Here is a 20,843-nt window from a genome sequence, read left to right as displayed (position 1 = left end):
GGGGGGTGGGGGGGGGGGGGGGTGGGGGGGGGGGGGGGTGGGGGGGGGGGGGGGTGGGGGGGGGGGGGGGTGGGGGGGGGGGGGGGTGGGGGGGGGGGGGGGTGGGGGGGGGGGGGGGTGGGGGGGGGGGGGGGTGGGGGGGGGGGGGGGTGGGGGGGGGGGGGGGTGGGGGGGGGGGGGGGTGGGGGGGGGGGGGGGTGGGGGGGGGGGGGGGTGGGGGGGGGGGGGGGTGGGGGGGGGGGGGGGTGGGGGGGGGGGGGGGTGGGGGGGGGGGGGGGTGGGGGGGGGGGGGGGTGGGGGGGGGGGGGGGTGGGGGGGGGGGGGGGTGGGGGGGGGGGGGGGTGGGGGGGGGGGGGGGTGGGGGGGGGGGGGGGTGGGGGGGGGGGGGGGTGGGGGGGGGGGGGGGTGGGGGGGGGGGGGGGTGGGGGGGGGGGGGGGTGGGGGGGGGGGGGGGTGGGGGGGGGGGGGGGTGGGGGGGGGGGGGGGTGGGGGGGGGGGGGGGTGGGGGGGGGGGGGGGTGGGGGGGGGGGGGGGTGGGGGGGGGGGGGGGTGGGGGGGGGGGGGGGTGGGGGGGGGGGGGGGTGGGGGGGGGGGGGGGTGGGGGGGGGGGGGGGTGGGGGGGGGGGGGGGTGGGGGGGGGGGGGGGTGGGGGGGGGGGGGGGTGGGGGGGGGGGGGGGTGGGGGGGGGGGGGGGTGGGGGGGGGGGGGGGTGGGGGGGGGGGGGGGTGGGGGGGGGGGGGGGTGGGGGGGGGGGGGGGTGGGGGGGGGGGGGGGTGGGGGGGGGGGGGGGTGGGGGGGGGGGGGGGTGGGGGGGGGGGGGGGTGGGGGGGGGGGGGGGTGGGGGGGGGGGGGGGTGGGGGGGGGGGGGGGTGGGGGGGGGGGGGGGTGGGGGGGGGGGGGGGTGGGGGGGGGGGGGGGTGGGGGGGGGGGGGGGTGGGGGGGGGGGGGGGTGGGGGGGGGGGGGGGTGGGGGGGGGGGGGGGTGGGGGGGGGGGGGGGTGGGGGGGGGGGGGGGTGGGGGGGGGGGGGGGTGGGGGGGGGGGGGGGTGGGGGGGGGGGGGGGTGGGGGGGGGGGGGGGTGGGGGGGGGGGGGGGTGGGGGGGGGGGGGGGTGGGGGGGGGGGGGGGTGGGGGGGGGGGGGGGTGGGGGGGGGGGGGGGTGGGGGGGGGGGGGGGTGGGGGGGGGGGGGGGTGGGGGGGGGGGGGGGTGGGGGGGGGGGGGGGTGGGGGGGGGGGGGGGTGGGGGGGGGGGGGGGTGGGGGGGGGGGGGGGTGGGGGGGGGGGGGGGTGGGGGGGGGGGGGGGTGGGGGGGGGGGGGGGTGGGGGGGGGGGGGGGTGGGGGGGGGGGGGGGTGGGGGGGGGGGGGGGTGGGGGGGGGGGGGGGTGGGGGGGGGGGGGGGTGGGGGGGGGGGGGGGTGGGGGGGGGGGGGGGTGGGGGGGGGGGGGGGTGGGGGGGGGGGGGGGTGGGGGGGGGGGGGGGTGGGGGGGGGGGGGGGTGGGGGGGGGGGGGGGTGGGGGGGGGGGGGGGTGGGGGGGGGGGGGGGTGGGGGGGGGGGGGGGTGGGGGGGGGGGGGGGTGGGGGGGGGGGGGGGTGGGGGGGGGGGGGGGTGGGGGGGGGGGGGGGTGGGGGGGGGGGGGGGTGGGGGGGGGGGGGGGTGGGGGGGGGGGGGGGTGGGGGGGGGGGGGGGTGGGGGGGGGGGGGGGTGGGGGGGGGGGGGGGTGGGGGGGGGGGGGGGTGGGGGGGGGGGGGGGTGGGGGGGGGGGGGGGTGGGGGGGGGGGGGGGTGGGGGGGGGGGGGGGTGGGGGGGGGGGGGGGTGGGGGGGGGGGGGGGTGGGGGGGGGGGGGGGTGGGGGGGGGGGGGGGTGGGGGGGGGGGGGGGTGGGGGGGGGGGGGGGTGGGGGGGGGGGGGGGTGGGGGGGGGGGGGGGTGGGGGGGGGGGGGGGTGGGGGGGGGGGGGGGTGGGGGGGGGGGGGGGTGGGGGGGGGGGGGGGTGGGGGGGGGGGGGGGTGGGGGGGGGGGGGGGTGGGGGGGGGGGGGGGTGGGGGGGGGGGGGGGTGGGGGGGGGGGGGGGTGGGGGGGGGGGGGGGTGGGGGGGGGGGGGGGTGGGGGGGGGGGGGGGTGGGGGGGGGGGGGGGTGGGGGGGGGGGGGGGTGGGGGGGGGGGGGGGTGGGGGGGGGGGGGGGTGGGGGGGGGGGGGGGTGGGGGGGGGGGGGGGTGGGGGGGGGGGGGGGTGGGGGGGGGGGGGGGTGGGGGGGGGGGGGGGTGGGGGGGGGGGGGGGTGGGGGGGGGGGGGGGTGGGGGGGGGGGGGGGTGGGGGGGGGGGGGGGTGGGGGGGGGGGGGGGTGGGGGGGGGGGGGGGTGGGGGGGGGGGGGGGTGGGGGGGGGGGGGGGTGGGGGGGGGGGGGGGTGGGGGGGGGGGGGGGTGGGGGGGGGGGGGGGTGGGGGGGGGGGGGGGTGGGGGGGGGGGGGGGTGGGGGGGGGGGGGGGTGGGGGGGGGGGGGGGTGGGGGGGGGGGGGGGTGGGGGGGGGGGGGGGTGGGGGGGGGGGGGGGTGGGGGGGGGGGGGGGTGGGGGGGGGGGGGGGTGGGGGGGGGGGGGGGTGGGGGGGGGGGGGGGTGGGGGGGGGGGGGGGTGGGGGGGGGGGGGGGTGGGGGGGGGGGGGGGTGGGGGGGGGGGGGGGTGGGGGGGGGGGGGGGTGGGGGGGGGGGGGGGTGGGGGGGGGGGGGGGTGGGGGGGGGGGGGGGTGGGGGGGGGGGGGGGTGGGGGGGGGGGGGGGTGGGGGGGGGGGGGGGTGGGGGGGGGGGGGGGTGGGGGGGGGGGGGGGTGGGGGGGGGGGGGGGTGGGGGGGGGGGGGGGTGGGGGGGGGGGGGGGTGGGGGGGGGGGGGGGTGGGGGGGGGGGGGGGTGGGGGGGGGGGGGGGTGGGGGGGGGGGGGGGTGGGGGGGGGGGGGGGTGGGGGGGGGGGGGGGTGGGGGGGGGGGGGGGTGGGGGGGGGGGGGGGTGGGGGGGGGGGGGGGTGGGGGGGGGGGGGGGTGGGGGGGGGGGGGGGTGGGGGGGGGGGGGGGTGGGGGGGGGGGGGGGTGGGGGGGGGGGGGGGTGGGGGGGGGGGGGGGTGGGGGGGGGGGGGGGTGGGGGGGGGGGGGGGTGGGGGGGGGGGGGGGTGGGGGGGGGGGGGGGTGGGGGGGGGGGGGGGTGGGGGGGGGGGGGGGTGGGGGGGGGGGGGGGTGGGGGGGGGGGGGGGTGGGGGGGGGGGGGGGTGGGGGGGGGGGGGGGTGGGGGGGGGGGGGGGTGGGGGGGGGGGGGGGTGGGGGGGGGGGGGGGTGGGGGGGGGGGGGGGTGGGGGGGGGGGGGGGTGGGGGGGGGGGGGGGTGGGGGGGGGGGGGGGTGGGGGGGGGGGGGGGTGGGGGGGGGGGGGGGTGGGGGGGGGGGGGGGTGGGGGGGGGGGGGGGTGGGGGGGGGGGGGGGTGGGGGGGGGGGGGGGTGGGGGGGGGGGGGGGTGGGGGGGGGGGGGGGTGGGGGGGGGGGGGGGTGGGGGGGGGGGGGGGTGGGGGGGGGGGGGGGTGGGGGGGGGGGGGGGTGGGGGGGGGGGGGGGTGGGGGGGGGGGGGGGTGGGGGGGGGGGGGGGTGGGGGGGGGGGGGGGTGGGGGGGGGGGGGGGTGGGGGGGGGGGGGGGTGGGGGGGGGGGGGGGTGGGGGGGGGGGGGGGTGGGGGGGGGGGGGGGTGGGGGGGGGGGGGGGTGGGGGGGGGGGGGGGTGGGGGGGGGGGGGGGTGGGGGGGGGGGGGGGTGGGGGGGGGGGGGGGTGGGGGGGGGGGGGGGTGGGGGGGGGGGGGGGTGGGGGGGGGGGGGGGTGGGGGGGGGGGGGGGTGGGGGGGGGGGGGGGTGGGGGGGGGGGGGGGTGGGGGGGGGGGGGGGTGGGGGGGGGGGGGGGTGGGGGGGGGGGGGGGTGGGGGGGGGGGGGGGTGGGGGGGGGGGGGGGTGGGGGGGGGGGGGGGTGGGGGGGGGGGGGGGTGGGGGGGGGGGGGGGTGGGGGGGGGGGGGGGTGGGGGGGGGGGGGGGTGGGGGGGGGGGGGGGTGGGGGGGGGGGGGGGTGGGGGGGGGGGGGGGTGGGGGGGGGGGGGGGTGGGGGGGGGGGGGGGTGGGGGGGGGGGGGGGTGGGGGGGGGGGGGGGTGGGGGGGGGGGGGGGTGGGGGGGGGGGGGGGTGGGGGGGGGGGGGGGTGGGGGGGGGGGGGGGTGGGGGGGGGGGGGGGTGGGGGGGGGGGGGGGTGGGGGGGGGGGGGGGTGGGGGGGGGGGGGGGTGGGGGGGGGGGGGGGTGGGGGGGGGGGGGGGTGGGGGGGGGGGGGGGTGGGGGGGGGGGGGGGTGGGGGGGGGGGGGGGTGGGGGGGGGGGGGGGTGGGGGGGGGGGGGGGTGGGGGGGGGGGGGGGTGGGGGGGGGGGGGGGTGGGGGGGGGGGGGGGTGGGGGGGGGGGGGGGTGGGGGGGGGGGGGGGTGGGGGGGGGGGGGGGTGGGGGGGGGGGGGGGTGGGGGGGGGGGGGGGTGGGGGGGGGGGGGGGTGGGGGGGGGGGGGGGTGGGGGGGGGGGGGGGTGGGGGGGGGGGGGGGTGGGGGGGGGGGGGGGTGGGGGGGGGGGGGGGTGGGGGGGGGGGGGGGTGGGGGGGGGGGGGGGTGGGGGGGGGGGGGGGTGGGGGGGGGGGGGGGTGGGGGGGGGGGGGGGTGGGGGGGGGGGGGGGTGGGGGGGGGGGGGGGTGGGGGGGGGGGGGGGTGGGGGGGGGGGGGGGTGGGGGGGGGGGGGGGTGGGGGGGGGGGGGGGTGGGGGGGGGGGGGGGTGGGGGGGGGGGGGGGTGGGGGGGGGGGGGGGTGGGGGGGGGGGGGGGTGGGGGGGGGGGGGGGTGGGGGGGGGGGGGGGTGGGGGGGGGGGGGGGTGGGGGGGGGGGGGGGTGGGGGGGGGGGGGGGTGGGGGGGGGGGGGGGTGGGGGGGGGGGGGGGTGGGGGGGGGGGGGGGTGGGGGGGGGGGGGGGTGGGGGGGGGGGGGGGTGGGGGGGGGGGGGGGTGGGGGGGGGGGGGGGTGGGGGGGGGGGGGGGTGGGGGGGGGGGGGGGTGGGGGGGGGGGGGGGTGGGGGGGGGGGGGGGTGGGGGGGGGGGGGGGTGGGGGGGGGGGGGGGTGGGGGGGGGGGGGGGTGGGGGGGGGGGGGGGTGGGGGGGGGGGGGGGTGGGGGGGGGGGGGGGTGGGGGGGGGGGGGGGTGGGGGGGGGGGGGGGTGGGGGGGGGGGGGGGTGGGGGGGGGGGGGGGTGGGGGGGGGGGGGGGTGGGGGGGGGGGGGGGTGGGGGGGGGGGGGGGTGGGGGGGGGGGGGGGTGGGGGGGGGGGGGGGTGGGGGGGGGGGGGGGTGGGGGGGGGGGGGGGTGGGGGGGGGGGGGGGTGGGGGGGGGGGGGGGTGGGGGGGGGGGGGGGTGGGGGGGGGGGGGGGTGGGGGGGGGGGGGGGTGGGGGGGGGGGGGGGTGGGGGGGGGGGGGGGTGGGGGGGGGGGGGGGTGGGGGGGGGGGGGGGTGGGGGGGGGGGGGGGTGGGGGGGGGGGGGGGTGGGGGGGGGGGGGGGTGGGGGGGGGGGGGGGTGGGGGGGGGGGGGGGTGGGGGGGGGGGGGGGTGGGGGGGGGGGGGGGTGGGGGGGGGGGGGGGTGGGGGGGGGGGGGGGTGGGGGGGGGGGGGGGTGGGGGGGGGGGGGGGTGGGGGGGGGGGGGGGTGGGGGGGGGGGGGGGTGGGGGGGGGGGGGGGTGGGGGGGGGGGGGGGTGGGGGGGGGGGGGGGTGGGGGGGGGGGGGGGTGGGGGGGGGGGGGGGTGGGGGGGGGGGGGGGTGGGGGGGGGGGGGGGTGGGGGGGGGGGGGGGTGGGGGGGGGGGGGGGTGGGGGGGGGGGGGGGTGGGGGGGGGGGGGGGTGGGGGGGGGGGGGGGTGGGGGGGGGGGGGGGTGGGGGGGGGGGGGGGTGGGGGGGGGGGGGGGTGGGGGGGGGGGGGGGTGGGGGGGGGGGGGGGTGGGGGGGGGGGGGGGTGGGGGGGGGGGGGGGTGGGGGGGGGGGGGGGTGGGGGGGGGGGGGGGTGGGGGGGGGGGGGGGTGGGGGGGGGGGGGGGTGGGGGGGGGGGGGGGTGGGGGGGGGGGGGGGTGGGGGGGGGGGGGGGTGGGGGGGGGGGGGGGTGGGGGGGGGGGGGGGTGGGGGGGGGGGGGGGTGGGGGGGGGGGGGGGTGGGGGGGGGGGGGGGTGGGGGGGGGGGGGGGTGGGGGGGGGGGGGGGTGGGGGGGGGGGGGGGTGGGGGGGGGGGGGGGTGGGGGGGGGGGGGGGTGGGGGGGGGGGGGGGTGGGGGGGGGGGGGGGTGGGGGGGGGGGGGGGTGGGGGGGGGGGGGGGTGGGGGGGGGGGGGGGTGGGGGGGGGGGGGGGTGGGGGGGGGGGGGGGTGGGGGGGGGGGGGGGTGGGGGGGGGGGGGGGTGGGGGGGGGGGGGGGTGGGGGGGGGGGGGGGTGGGGGGGGGGGGGGGTGGGGGGGGGGGGGGGTGGGGGGGGGGGGGGGTGGGGGGGGGGGGGGGTGGGGGGGGGGGGGGGTGGGGGGGGGGGGGGGTGGGGGGGGGGGGGGGTGGGGGGGGGGGGGGGTGGGGGGGGGGGGGGGTGGGGGGGGGGGGGGGTGGGGGGGGGGGGGGGTGGGGGGGGGGGGGGGTGGGGGGGGGGGGGGGTGGGGGGGGGGGGGGGTGGGGGGGGGGGGGGGTGGGGGGGGGGGGGGGTGGGGGGGGGGGGGGGTGGGGGGGGGGGGGGGTGGGGGGGGGGGGGGGTGGGGGGGGGGGGGGGTGGGGGGGGGGGGGGGTGGGGGGGGGGGGGGGTGGGGGGGGGGGGGGGTGGGGGGGGGGGGGGGTGGGGGGGGGGGGGGGTGGGGGGGGGGGGGGGTGGGGGGGGGGGGGGGTGGGGGGGGGGGGGGGTGGGGGGGGGGGGGGGTGGGGGGGGGGGGGGGTGGGGGGGGGGGGGGGTGGGGGGGGGGGGGGGTGGGGGGGGGGGGGGGTGGGGGGGGGGGGGGGTGGGGGGGGGGGGGGGTGGGGGGGGGGGGGGGTGGGGGGGGGGGGGGGTGGGGGGGGGGGGGGGTGGGGGGGGGGGGGGGTGGGGGGGGGGGGGGGTGGGGGGGGGGGGGGGTGGGGGGGGGGGGGGGTGGGGGGGGGGGGGGGTGGGGGGGGGGGGGGGTGGGGGGGGGGGGGGGTGGGGGGGGGGGGGGGTGGGGGGGGGGGGGGGTGGGGGGGGGGGGGGGTGGGGGGGGGGGGGGGTGGGGGGGGGGGGGGGTGGGGGGGGGGGGGGGTGGGGGGGGGGGGGGGTGGGGGGGGGGGGGGGTGGGGGGGGGGGGGGGTGGGGGGGGGGGGGGGTGGGGGGGGGGGGGGGTGGGGGGGGGGGGGGGTGGGGGGGGGGGGGGGTGGGGGGGGGGGGGGGTGGGGGGGGGGGGGGGTGGGGGGGGGGGGGGGTGGGGGGGGGGGGGGGTGGGGGGGGGGGGGGGTGGGGGGGGGGGGGGGTGGGGGGGGGGGGGGGTGGGGGGGGGGGGGGGTGGGGGGGGGGGGGGGTGGGGGGGGGGGGGGGTGGGGGGGGGGGGGGGTGGGGGGGGGGGGGGGTGGGGGGGGGGGGGGGTGGGGGGGGGGGGGGGTGGGGGGGGGGGGGGGGGGGGGGGGGGGGGGGTGGGGGGGGGGGGGGGTGGGGGGGGGGGGGGGTGGGGGCGGGGGGGGAGGGGGTGGGGGGGGGGGTGGGGGTGGAGGAGGAGGTGGGGGGGGGGGGGGGAGGGGGGGGGGGGGTGGTGGGGGGGGGGGGTGGGGGTGGGGGTGGGGGGGGGGGGGGGGGGGGGGGGGGGGGGGGGGGGGGGGGTGGGGGTGGGGGTGGGGGGGGGGAGGAGGGGGGGGGTGGGGGAGGGGGGGGGGGGGGGGGGGAGGGGGAGGGGGGGGGAGGGGGTGGGGGGGGGGGGGTGGGGGGGGGGGAGAACCTTTGGCACTCCAGATGTTATGGACTACAATTCCCAACAGCCCCTGCCAGCATGGCCAATTGAAAGAATATTGAAAGGCCCTCACATTTTGGTCAAAGTTGAGAATAGAAGAGTTTGGATGTACACCGTACCTTTCTCTCCTGTAAGGCGGCTTACAAACTGCTTCCCCTTCAATGTATTGTCGAAGGCTTTCACGGCCAGAATCACTAGGGTGTTGTGGGTTTTCAGGGTTATATGGCTGTGTTCCAGTAGAATTTTCTCCTGACGTTTCACCTGCATCTGCAACTGGCATCTTCATAGGATCCTCTGAAGATGCCAGCCACAGATGCAGGCAAAATGTCAGGAGAAAATGCTACTGGAACACGGCCATACAACCTGGAAAACCCACAATGTCCTTTCTCCTCCTCTCCCCACAACAGACATCTTGTGAAGTAGGTGGGGCTGAGAACTAAGTGTGCGCAGGATCCTATTTGGAAATCCAACACAGACAGCGGATTTGTAAAAAGCAAATTGCACTCAGCATAAATGTAATTATACTTATTATACTTAGTCTTTTATTGTTTCTTTCGCTGCTTTTAAAGGTTTTAGCTATTTTATGACTACCATGATTGTATGTTGTGCACCTCCCAGAGCCCTCCGGGGATAAGGCGGTATAAAAGTCTAAAGAATGAATGAATGAATGAATGAATGAATGAATGAATGAATGAATGAATGAATCAATCAATCAATCAATCAATCAATCAATCAATCAATCAAACAAACAAACAAACAAACAAAAAACAAACAAACAAACAAACAATTTAGAGTGAGGCCTCCCACCAATGGGAGATGGAATCCATAACCCTTCAGTCCCCACCCAGTTTTGACAACTGAAACCCACAGGCGGCTAACATTTTTTAAGCCTGGAAAATGTCTTTCTCTTCCAACCCCTATGGATGGAAAACTGCGCTCCTCACCACGGCCCATTAGCAACTCAAGTCCGCAGGTCGGCTTCTACCTTGAGGACGTAGATCGGCCGTCCTTCGTAGCTCTGTCCAATCTGGAGTTTGCTGACCAGGTTTGGGTTTTCTGCCACAAAATGATCCATCCAGCTGTAGATCTGAAAAGATGAGATTATTGCTTGAGGATCTCATGGGAACTTTGTTTTACTTTGGCCTATTATGCACGAAGAGTTTACCGCGACCAGGAGGCACATTCACCGCACAGTCTTTGCTTTGGGGGATGTTTGATGTTATTGCCCATTGCCCTGTTTCCCCGTGCTTCTCGCCTTGTCTGCAGCATCACCCTTTACACTGGGATTCAGCGCTTTCTCGTGCTGGGGCCAGTGGTGGGATCCAAACATTTTAGTAACAGGTTCCCATGGTGGTGGGATTCAAACTGTGGCGTAGCGCCAATGGGGCTGGGCTGGGCACGATGGGGGCGTGGCCGGGCCTTCCTGGGGTGGGGCATTCCTGGGCGGGGCTGTGGCAAGGACGCAGCCGCTGTGCCGGTCCTTGGGCGGGAAACGAATGCACGCAGGCGCAGGCTGCCAGCCATGCCGGTGCACCTCCTGCTAGACTGGTTCGAGTTCTGCGCGCTACTGCTGAGAGGAGGGGCGTAACTAAGGCAAAAATCACGTGGCAAAATCACCAATTAGTAACCCCCTCTCGGCACACACAAATAATTAGTAACCTACTCTCGGGAACCTGTGAGAACCTGCTGGATCCCACCTCTGACCTCTGCCACAATCTATCATTCCCAGTGTGGCCCACTGTCAAGATGCCATCCCAATTCCAGCTCTTTCCTGTTTCTTGCCATGAGACTATGGGTACTGTGGGATTCTCTGGCTTGCTATGCCGTTATTCCAATGCTTGTATATCATAGAATCATAGATTTATAGAGTTGGAAGAGACCCCAAGGGCCATCCAGTCCAACCCCCTGCCATGCAGGAACACACAATCAAAGCACTCCTGACAGATGGCCATCCAGCCTGTGTTTAAACACCTCCCAAGAAGGAGACTCCACCACACTCGGAGGCAGTGAATTCCTCTGTCCAACAGCCCTGACCAGCAGGAAGTTCTTCCTGATGTTTAGGTGGAATCTCTTTTCCTGCACCTTGAACCCATGACTCCGTGTCCTAGTCTCTGAGGCAGCAGAAAACAAGGTTGCTCCCTCACCCATATGACATCCCTTCAAATATCTAAACATGGCTATCATGTCACCCCTTAACCTTCTCTTCACCTAGCTAACTATCCCCAGCTCCCTAAGTCTCTCCTCGTAGGGCACAGATTCCAGGCCTTTTGCCCTTTTGGTTGCCCTCCTCTGGACCCGTTCCAGCTTGTCGATATCCTTCTTGAATTTGCTTTCAGCATGCATTAACTTTTCTCACCCTGCATGTCAGTCAGCACCTGGTCCTTATCTTTGTTTTGGCCTTCGAGGCTTTGCACAGCCTGGGCACGTTTCTAGTAATTCCACCCTGCTGGGATGGGGAGGACGAGGGCTGGAGGGGTGTTTGGGGAAGGGATATGAACCAGAGGTTGTACAGTGGAACTCAGATCAAGCAAACATAAGAACATAGGAACATAAGAACTAGCCTGCTGGATCAGACCAGAGTCCATCTAGTCCAGCTCTCTGCTACTCGCAGTGGCCCACCAGGTATGCAGGATGTGAAAGCAATGGCCTTCTGCTGCTGCTGCTCCTGAGCACCTGGTCTGCTAAGGCATTTGCAATCTGAGATCAAGGAGGATCAAGATTGGGAGCCAGAGATCGACTTCTCCTCCATAAATCTGTCCAAGCCCTTTTTAAAGCTATCCAGGTGAGTGGCCATCACCACCTCCTGTGGCAGCATATTCCAAACACCAATCACATGTTGCGTGAAGAAGTGTTTCCTTTTATTAGTCCTAGTTCTTCCCCCCAGCATTTTCAATGGATGCCCCCTGGTTCTAGTATTGTGAGAAAGAGAGAAAAATGTCTCTCTGTCAACATTTTCTACCCCATGCATAATTTTATAGACTTCAATCATATCCCCGCTCAGATGTCTCCTCTCCAAACTAAGAGTCCCAAACGCTGCAGCCTCTCCTCATAAGGAAGGTGCTCCAATCCTTCAATCATCCTCGTTGCCCTTCTCTGCACTTTTTCTATCTCTTCGATATCTTTTTTGAGATGTGGCAACCAGAACTGAACACAGTACTCCAAGTGCGGTCGCACCACTGCTTTATATAAGGGCATGACAATCCTTGCAGTTTTATTCTCAATTCCTTTCCTACTTATCCCCAGCATAGAGTTTGCCTTTTTCACAGCTGCCATGCATTGAGTTGACATTCCCATGGAACTGTCAACTAAGACGCCCAAATCCCTTTCCTGGTCTGTGACTGATAGCACTGACCCCTGTAGCGTGTATGTGAAGTTTGGATTTTTTGCCTTGAATTCCGTTCGTAGCGTTCCTGTGTATAAACTGATTTCTGAACTCAAGATTCTGGTTATTGCGGGAAGTCGGCAGATCTTGACACCCGCCGTTCGTAATTCATCCTACGGACATCCCTTCCCAGCCTGTTAATAACTGCAACCCAACAGAAATTGCCCTGAACACGGCTCACGGCAATTCCTGTCTGCTTTCAGATGAAGTCTTGTTATAACTATGATAAGGGTCCAAATCCTTAAGCAATACAACAGTACCACAAGGTATCTGAAACAAAGACCCTAAGAACACTGATAAAAATCCTGATTTGAAACCTCATTGCTGTTCATACAAACTTTTGTATGTTTTGGAAGCACAGACATATGGAATTGATGTACGTGCCTTCAGAACATAAGAACATAAGAACATAAGAACTAGCCTGCTGGATCAGACCAGAGTCCATCTAGTCCAGCACTCTGCTACTCGCAGTGGCCCACCAGGTGCCTTTGGGTGCTCACGTGCAGGAGGTGAAAGCAATGGCCTTCTGCTGCTGCTGCTCCCGAGCACCTGGTCTGCTAAGGCATTTGCCATCTCAGATCAAGGCAGATCAAGATTGGTAGCCATAGATCAACTTCTCCTCCATAAATCTGTCCAAGCCCTTTTTAAAGCTATCCAGGTTAGTGGCCATCACCCCCTCCAGTGGCAGCATATTCCAAACACCAATCACACGTTGCGTGAAGAAGTGTTTCCTTTTATTAGTCCTAATTCTTCCCCCCAGCATTTTCAATGGATGCCCCCTGGTTCTAGTATTGTGAGAAAGAGAGAAAAATGTCTCTCTGTCAACATTTTCTACCCCATGCATAATTTTATAGACTTCAATCATATCCCTCCTCAGACGTCTCCTCTCCAAACTGAAGAGTCCCAAACGCTGCAGCCTCTCCTCATAAGGAAGGTGCTCCAATCCTTCAATCATCCTCGTTGCCCTTCTCTGCACTTTTTCTATCTCTTTGATATCCTTTTTGAGATGTGGCGACTTCTGTTTTAGTGTATCTGAAGAAGCATGCATGCACGTGAAAACTAATAACAAAGATAAAACTTTGGTATCTTGAAAGGTGTTCCTGAACCCTAACTTTTTTTTCTGCTGCATCAGACCAACGCAGCTACCCACCTGAATCTGAAAATGCAATTCCGTGGCCAACCCAACATGTAGTAAACACGACAAAGGCGCGAGAGGAAGAGGAGAACACACTTATAGATGCAAAGTACCTCTTCAATCGTGTGGTAGGAAGAGAAGCTGAATTCCCCCGAGCTCCTTTCAGACTTTCTCGACAACAGCATGGTTTCCTTTTCCTTATCCAGCAAATCCTGTTTTTTAAAAAAATATCCCAAAGATGCTCAGAGATGTCATGCATTCTTCCTGCTCCTGTTCTCTGGACACCATCTCAACAGCTAGTTAACTGACCTTCCCCGGAGCATCTAACTTGGCAAACAGTAGGGCTTTCCCCACTCACCTTCTGCTGCGCGCTACTCCGGGAAAGTAGCGCGGGGTCCAGCGGCGCTCCCCACTTGCAAGGGCAGCAACCACGCAGCCGCCCCGACGCTGCCGCTCTTGCACCACCTCAGTGCGCGTCATTCCTGGCACTGAAGAAACGGCACCTTTTGATGACCCCCGCACTGAGCGCGGGGTCGTGGGGAACCCCGAGAGCGCGCCAGGAATGACGCGCGCTGAGGGGGCGCAAGAGCGGCGCGCAGCAGAAGGTGAGTGGGGAAACCCCCAGTGTTGGTATACAACTGTTTGATCAGGAATAGAAGTCTGGGGTCAACATTCAATGACCTCATCTTGTCCCACAGGAGATTTCTTGTCACGGTATCAAAGGCTCCTTTCAGGTCAATAAAAGCAGCAAATAATTTAGAAGCCTTTGTAGTAGTGTACATTTACCAGATGGGAGAGTACTAAACAGTGATCCGAGGTTGACTTATTTCTACAAAACCCTGCTTGCTCAGGTCCAATGATTTTAGTTTGATCCAGCCAAGTTTGCAATCTAATCAATAATAATTTTGAATAGAGCTTTCCAATTACGATAGTAGACTAACTGGCCGGTAATTGGAAGGATCAGTAGGGTCTCCCTTTTTGTAAATTGGTACTAATATGGCTAATCGCCAGCTGTTTGGGATAACGCCTGTGTTATTGATGATGGTAAAGACTGCCGCCAGGAGAGGGGTCCACCACTCCAGATCTGATTTCAAAATCTCCGGGATAATTGAATCTGGACCAGCCGCTTTCCCATTCTTTAGACCACTTAATCAAATCAGCAATTTCCTGTACTGAGACAGGGGGCCAGTCAGGCAATTCAAGAGGGTCTACCACTGGGCACGGGGGTTCCAACTCGTCAGCATAAAAAAGGTTAGAGCATAAAAAGGTTAGCCATCTCAAAAGCTTTTGCTGGGCCCGACTGACCCCAGGAGTGTACCGCCCAGGGGGACATATGGGGCCAAATGTCCCCGGGCTGCGGTCATCTAGACACGTGGGGGCTGGAAAATCGCCCCCTCACCCCTCCTTCTTCCCCCCAGGTCCATACACAGACTTCAAGACAAGGGGGCTGTCCATATGGGGGTGGGGGGGCAGAAAATTCAGATTTTGCACTGGGCTACATTTTACTAGATACGCCTGTGACCCAAGCAGGTCTTTGATGGGACAGGGTCTATGCCGAATGAAATGGATGGGGACCACACTGCTTAAGACACACATACCCCTCAAGTCAATGAACTGGTTTCCCCCCACCCCTTCATGCATAAGGAAAGATGAGAAGATGCTCCAAAGGACCCTCTGATGCAAAAGAGATGGGAATTATTTTCTTCCACTGCAGCAACTCTTACCTGTAGATCTTCTATCATGATAGTGTAGGGAATCCCCTCGGACTCCAAGAAGACCTTGACAGACTGAAGGCTCTGGAAGGGGACTCTCATGTCCACTGGAAGGGTGGGCTTAGCTGGACTCAGCCAGAAGTCTATCTGATGTCAAAAAGCAAAGCAAAGTTAGCAAGTTCTGGTTTTCTTACCATTCCTGAAAGGGCCACCTCGGCAAGAGTTGACTTCCAGGGAAGTTTTGGAGATATCTTTCTGCACCATTAAGCACTGAGATTATGGAATGCTTCCCTGGAAATGTCACATCTTACAGCCCAGGTCTGAATCAAGACACCTTGTTTGGGATCTCTGAAGCTCAGGGCATTCTGAGGGCCACCATCTTGTGAATATTACCCAGGGCAGACATCTTGTGAGTTCATTGAAACACAGTTGGGTTCCTTGACCCTCAACACTCTCAAGACACTTGAAAGGGTCTCTATGCCCTGTTGTTGGATCTTCAGAGGAACTGGTTGGCCACTGTGTGAGGAAGGATACTGGATTAGATGGACCCTCACTGGTCTAATTCAACGGGGCTCTTAAGTTCTTATCAGAGGAAAGCCTCGGTCTCTATGCCCTGTTGTTGGCCTTGTAGAGGAACTGGTTGGCCGCTGTGTGAGGAAGGATGCTGGACTAGTTGGACCTTCACTTGTCTGACCTGTTAGGACTCTTCTTATGAAGACATCAATCTCTCATGTTGTTGGACACAGCTCAGATGTAGCTGTCTTGGATAGAAGATTTTGTGCGCCATTGAGGGCATCACGAGGGGATGATGTGAGGTCACTAATCCACCAACAGAGTCACCTGCACAAATAGCATCCAAGCAAATGTCAACCGTCAAGAGCATTCTTGACTGGCATCCATTTCAACAGGTTTTGGGCAAGGAGGAAGAACGGGGCCAAGCACCCACCAAGTTGGCTCACCTCAAATACTTTCCTCTGCCTTCCCAGCAGGAAAGGAGTTAAGCAGGTGATTTGCTTAATTGTTTTTATTTGCATAAAGTGCTAGGGATGTGGGTGTTTCATTTGTACAGCCTCCCACCTGGGCACGGGATGTGGAATGTGGTACGGTATAGCCAGATCTTGTAAGATTGGGAAAGCTAAGCAAGGTCGGTACTTAGAAGGGAGACCACCAAGGAAGGCTCTGCAGAGGAAGGCTACAGCAAACCAACTCTACTCCTCACTGGCCTCGAAAGCCCCTTGCTAGGGTCACCATATGTCAGTCATAACGTAATCACACATACGTACATACCCCTCAATACGTACATACCCCTCATCCTTACCTGCAAATCTTCCCTTTCCTCCAGTTCCTTTAGCGTGCGCAACTGTTCTTCATTTTCTGCTTTGATGCGGAGAACTTGGTCTCTAGAGAAGAAAGAGGCACAGGGAGGGGCCTAATATGTTTTGAAGGAGGAGAAGTCGATTTATGGAGGAGAAGTCGATTTATGGAGGAGAAGTCGATTTATGGCTACCAATCTTGACCCTCTTTGATCTGAGATTGCAAATATCTTAGTAGACCAGGTGCTCGGGAGCAGCAGCAGCAGCAACAGAAGGCCATTGCTTTCACCTCCTGCAGGTGAGCTCCCAAAGGCACCTGGTGGGCCACTGCGAGTAGCAGAGAGCTGGACTAGATGGACTCTGGTCTGATCCAGCTGGCTTGTTCTTGTGTTCTTATGAAGGCAAGGATGGAACCACCAGCTACGGCAAAACCATGCGAGTTCCAAGTTCAAACCATGTATGCTTCTGCCTTCCAGGGCTAGAATCGTACAGTGGAAAGAGACCCCAAGGTCCAACCCGCTACCATGCAGGAAGACACAATCAAAGCATCGTTGACAGGTGGCCATCCAACCTCTATTTAAAAACCTCCAAAGAAGGAGACTCCACCACCCTCCGAGGCAGCATATCCCACTGTCGAACAGCCCTTACGCTCAGAAAATTCCTCCTAATGAATCATAGAATCATAGAGTTTGGAAGAGACCCCCAAGGGCCATCCAGTCCAACCCCCTGCCATGCAGGAACACACAATCAAAGCACTCCTAACAGATGGCCATCCAGCCTCTCTTTAAAAACCTCCACAGAAGGAGACTCCACCACACACCGAGGCAGTGAATTCCACTGTCGAACAGCCCTGACCGTCAGGAAGTTTTCCCTAATGTTGAGGTGGAATCTCTTTTCCTTCACCTTGAACCCATGACTCCTGGTCCTAGTCTCTGGAGCAGCAGAAAACAAGCTTGCTCCCCCGTCAACATGACATCCCTTCAAATATCTAAACATGGGTACCATGTCACCTCTTCATCTTCTCTTCACCAAACTAAACATCCCCAGCTTCTCAAGTTTCTCCTCATAGGGCAGTGGTAGCGAACCTATGGCACGGGCGCCAGAGGTGGCACTCAGAGCCCTTTCTGTGGGCACGCATGCACAGAGTTTGTCATGTGGGGTGGCAGAAAATCACACACACACCCCCCCACACACATCTAGGCTGCCCTGGGCACGATCCTTTACCTGGGAGTAAGCTTGGTTGCCTCCTAGGGTCATGATTCACCCATTCAAAGTATTGCATGGTTGCTTCACCAATCTTACTCCTGAGTAACGTGTGCCTTGGAGCCAACCGTTTTTCTAAACCAAAACCTTAGTATTCGGGTTAAATTGCTGTGTTGGCACTTTGCAATAAATAATTGGGTTTTGGGTTGCAATTTGGGCACTCAGTCTTGAAAAGGTTCGCCATCACTGGGGTAGGGCATGGATTCCAGACCTGTTACCAGTTTGGTTGCCCTCCTCTGGACACACTCCAACTTGTCAGTATCCTTCCTGAATTCTGGCACCCAGAACTGGACACAGTATTCCAGGTGAAGTCTGACCAATGCGGAATAGAGTGGTCCTATTAATTCCCTTGCTCTAGATCCTACATTTCTATTGATGAAGACCAGAATTGTATTGGCCTTCTTAGCTGCCGCATCACACTGTTGACTCAGGTTGTTGTAAGGATAAAACGAGATGACATCTTTTGGGAGGACAGACGGCACAAAGCATCATGATCAAAGTGTTCCGGACACTAAAACATCTACAGAATTATAACTGTCATGGCAAACCCTCCTCCTTCCTGTATCTCCTTCTTCTTCTTCTTCCTCTTCTCACCCGACAAAGAGCTGCTCGCCGAAGGCAGCTGAGAGGAGGCAGCTGAAGAGCAGAAGCTTCATGGTCAGCAATGAGAAAGGCCCCGCAGGTTTGCTGTCTTATATAGCCTCTTGCTTTCTCTGCTGGGAAATCTCAAGGCCCCGCCTCTCGTGGGATATTAATGATTCATGCTGTCTGTCCCGGCCATGAGGGCAGAGATAACCCTTCCAGCTTCACATACACGCTACAGGGGTCAGTGCTATCAGTCACAGACCAGGAAAGGGATTTGGGCGTCTTAGTTGATAGTTCCAGGGGAATGTCAACTCAATGCATGGCAGCTGTGAAAAAGGCAAACTCTATGCTGGGGATCATTAGGAAAGGAGTTGATAATAAAACTGCAAGGATTGTCATGCCCTTCTATAAAGCAGTGGTGTGACCGCACTTGGAAACCCTTTGACAATACATTGCACCTAGAATCGTTGCAAATGAAAACATCTCTCAAGCAGTGGTGCGACCGCACTTGGAGTACTGTGTCCAGTTCTGGTCGCCGCATCTCAAAAAGGATATCGAAGAGATAGAAAAAGTGCAGAGAAGGGCAACGAGGATGATTGAGCTACTGTTTCCTCTTCCAGCGGAGGAGAGGCTGCAGTGTTTTAGACCTCCTTTTTTAGTCGGAGAGGAGACGTCTGAGGGGGGATAGGATTGAAGTCTATAAAATGATGCATGGGGTGGTAAAATGCTGACAGAGAGAAATTGTTCTCTCTTTCAACAATACCAGAACTAGGGGGCATCCATTGAAAATGCTGGGGGGAAGAATTAGGACTAATAAAAGCAAACACTTCTTCACGCAACGTGTGATCCAGGTTTGGAACATGCTGCCACTCGGAGGTGCATGGCCACCAACTCCGGATGGCTTTAAAAGCCGCGCTTGGCCAGATGGCATTCGGCGGAGGAAGTCGATCTATGGCTCCCAATCTTGATCCTCCTTGATCTCAGATTGCAAATGCCTTAGCAGACCAGGAGTATCTTCATGAGCAGCAGCAGCAGATACCAGGCTGGTTTGGTGAAGTTTGGTTCAGGGGGTCCAAAGTTATGGACCCTCAAAGGTGTAGCCCCCATCTCCTATTAGCTCCCATTGGAAACAATGGGGGATGGGGACACTCCCTATGGGAGTCCATAACTTTTGACTCCCTAAACCAAACCTCACCAAATCTGGGTGATATCATTAGGATAGTCTCCTGAAAAATCCCTGAAATTTTGGTGCTGCTAGCCTAAAAACTGCGCCCCCTGCAGGCCAAAAACAGAAAAAACACTGAAAATTCAAAAAATCCCACCTGCATTTTTGGCGCCCCCCACAAGGTGGCACCCTGGGCAACTGCCCACTTTGCCCAATGGGAGGAACGCCTCTGCCTGCATGTGAGCTCCCAAAGGCACCTGGTGGGCCACTGCGAGTAGCAGAGAGCTGGACTAGATGGACTCTGGTCTGATCCAGCAGGCTTGTTCTTATGTTCTTATGTTATTATGAGATTTGGGGGTGGTTGTGTGGGAACAGGAAGGTTGGGAATAAGACTGAACTGGGCAAGCAAGTGATGCCAGAAAATACTTCCTCCGAAGAGGCCATTTTCTCCCGGAGTCAAGTTGCAATACCAGGAGAACTGCAGGGCTCGCCTTGAAGGTGGCAACCCAATAACAGAGAGCTCACTTGCGATAACTAGATTCCTAAGCCTCCAGCGACTGTTTTGCCTTCTGGTGAGTAACTCCACAGCTGTTGAGAGCAGCAAAGGGGTCAGCGATAAGCTTGGCAGGTGCTGACGGATCTGTCTCTGTGCCAAAAGAAGGAAATGTAAATTCCCAGGTCTTAGATTATTTTGGACTGGATCTGTTGACCGTGAAGTTGTCCTCTGGTTAGGGACACGTTTGCAGATGGGGTGGGGTATGGGTTTGAATCTGCCACGTTCTGCCTCTTGTAATCCTGCGGTCCATTTTGGATCTCGTGTTTTCCTAAATTGGATATTGGGAAGTCTCCCTCTGTGATACACCTCTGAAGATGCCAGCCACAGATGCAGGTGAAACGTTAGCAACAAGATCCACCAGACCACGGCCACACAGCCTGGAAAACCCACCACAACGAGTTGAACCTGGCCGTGAAAGCCTTCGACAATTCATTGTGACACGTTTTTAGGTAGTGCAAGGAAGTGGAAGGTAAATGTGATATGATATGTGATATGATTGGCAGATGCTGAAGGCATAAGAATCAGCTGCCATTTACAGGAGCAATTCTCTTAAAAAGCTGTTTCCTAATAGCAAATCTATATGCAAGTAATCAGGCTGTGATAACAAGAACGGGATGTTTTCTTTGTGCCAGGAAAGGAGCAGATCATGAGACCAGGCTGGAAAAAACCAGTCAGGACTAGTTGAGACCCCCACGCTGCTGGAAAGTAGGACAAAGGGCATGAGTTTTATGGCTAAGGGGCCAAGACGCATGCTTAATTAGCTAATACATATTTACTGACACACCCCAGACTGAATAAGGGGTGTGAATAAGGAACATGGAATGGAAAGGGGCTTGCTACATATGGGGAAGGGGCACTGGCGTAATGCCCATTGGGCAAGGTGGGCAGCTGCCCAGGGCATCACCTTGTGGGGGGGCATCAAAATGCAGGGTTCGTTTTTGGGTATTTTTAGTGGTTTTCCATTTTTGGCCTGCAGGGGGCGCAGTTTTTAGGCTAGCGGCACCAAATTTTCAGCGTATCATCAAGAGACTGTCCTTATGCGACCCCCCATGTTTGGACTCCCAAAGGGGGTGCCCCATCCCCCATTGTTTCCAATGGGAACTAATAGGAGATTGGGGGCTACAGTTTTGAGGTTCCATAACTTTGGCCCCCCTGAACCAAACTGCACCAAACTTGGAGGGAATCATTAGGGCAGTCTCCTTATGAGACCCTGAAAGTTTTGAGACTGTGCCTTCAAAATGTGCCCCCCCCCAGCCTGCAACCCCCATTGACAGCAATGCAGAAAACTCAATCCAGAACAAAGATTCTTGGGCAAATTTCAGGATGTTCTTGCAGGGAAGGCATTCTTGGACGTATCAGCACCAAAATTTCAGGGTATCATCTGGAGACTGTCATGATGGCACCCCCAAGGTTTGGTGCAGTTTGGTTCAGTTTTGGTTCATTATGGACCCTCAAAACTGTAGCCCCCATCTCCTATTAGCTCCCATTGGAAACAATGGGGGATGGGGCACGCCCTTTGGGAGTCCATAACTTTGGACTCCTTGAATCAAACCTCACCAAACTTGGGGGGGAGCATAAGGACAGTCTCCTGATGATATGCTGAAATATTGGTGCTGATATGTCTAAAAATGCACCCCCTGCAGGCATGAATGTCCTGGTGCAAAAAAAATTGGTTGTGGTGGAGTGGCCGCCCATGGGGAGGGGCATCCAACTCAGGTTTTGCCCAGGGCTCCAGT

At 65.6% G+C, this 20,843-nt stretch overlaps 1 protein-coding gene across 1 annotated transcript in view; it reads right to left on the bottom strand.

Moving 5' to 3' along the window:
- The window catches only part of LOC125435278 (carboxypeptidase A1-like), a 44,737-nt gene extending 27,279 nt beyond the window's left edge, over positions 1-17,458 (bottom strand). Inside the window, exons 1-5 of the mRNA XM_048501468.1 lie at positions 17,396-17,458; positions 15,544-15,625; positions 14,238-14,372; positions 12,627-12,725; positions 8,982-9,083 (exon numbers count right to left, since the gene is read on the bottom strand). Of these exons, the coding sequence (XP_048357425.1) occupies positions 8,982-9,083; positions 12,627-12,725; positions 14,238-14,372; positions 15,544-15,625; positions 17,396-17,457 (480 nt within the window). The 5' untranslated portion in view covers position 17,458. The remainder of the gene's footprint in view (positions 1-8,981; positions 9,084-12,626; positions 12,726-14,237; positions 14,373-15,543; positions 15,626-17,395) is intronic.
- Positions 17,459-20,843: the final 3,385 nt, after the last annotated feature.

This window comes from Sphaerodactylus townsendi, linkage group LG06 (assembly GCF_021028975.2).
Source record: "Sphaerodactylus townsendi isolate TG3544 linkage group LG06, MPM_Stown_v2.3, whole genome shotgun sequence".
NCBI lineage: Eukaryota > Metazoa > Chordata > Lepidosauria > Squamata > Sphaerodactylidae > Sphaerodactylus > Sphaerodactylus townsendi.
The sequence above is the reverse complement of the archived record's forward strand: the minus strand, read 5'-3'. Positions and strand labels throughout refer to the sequence as shown.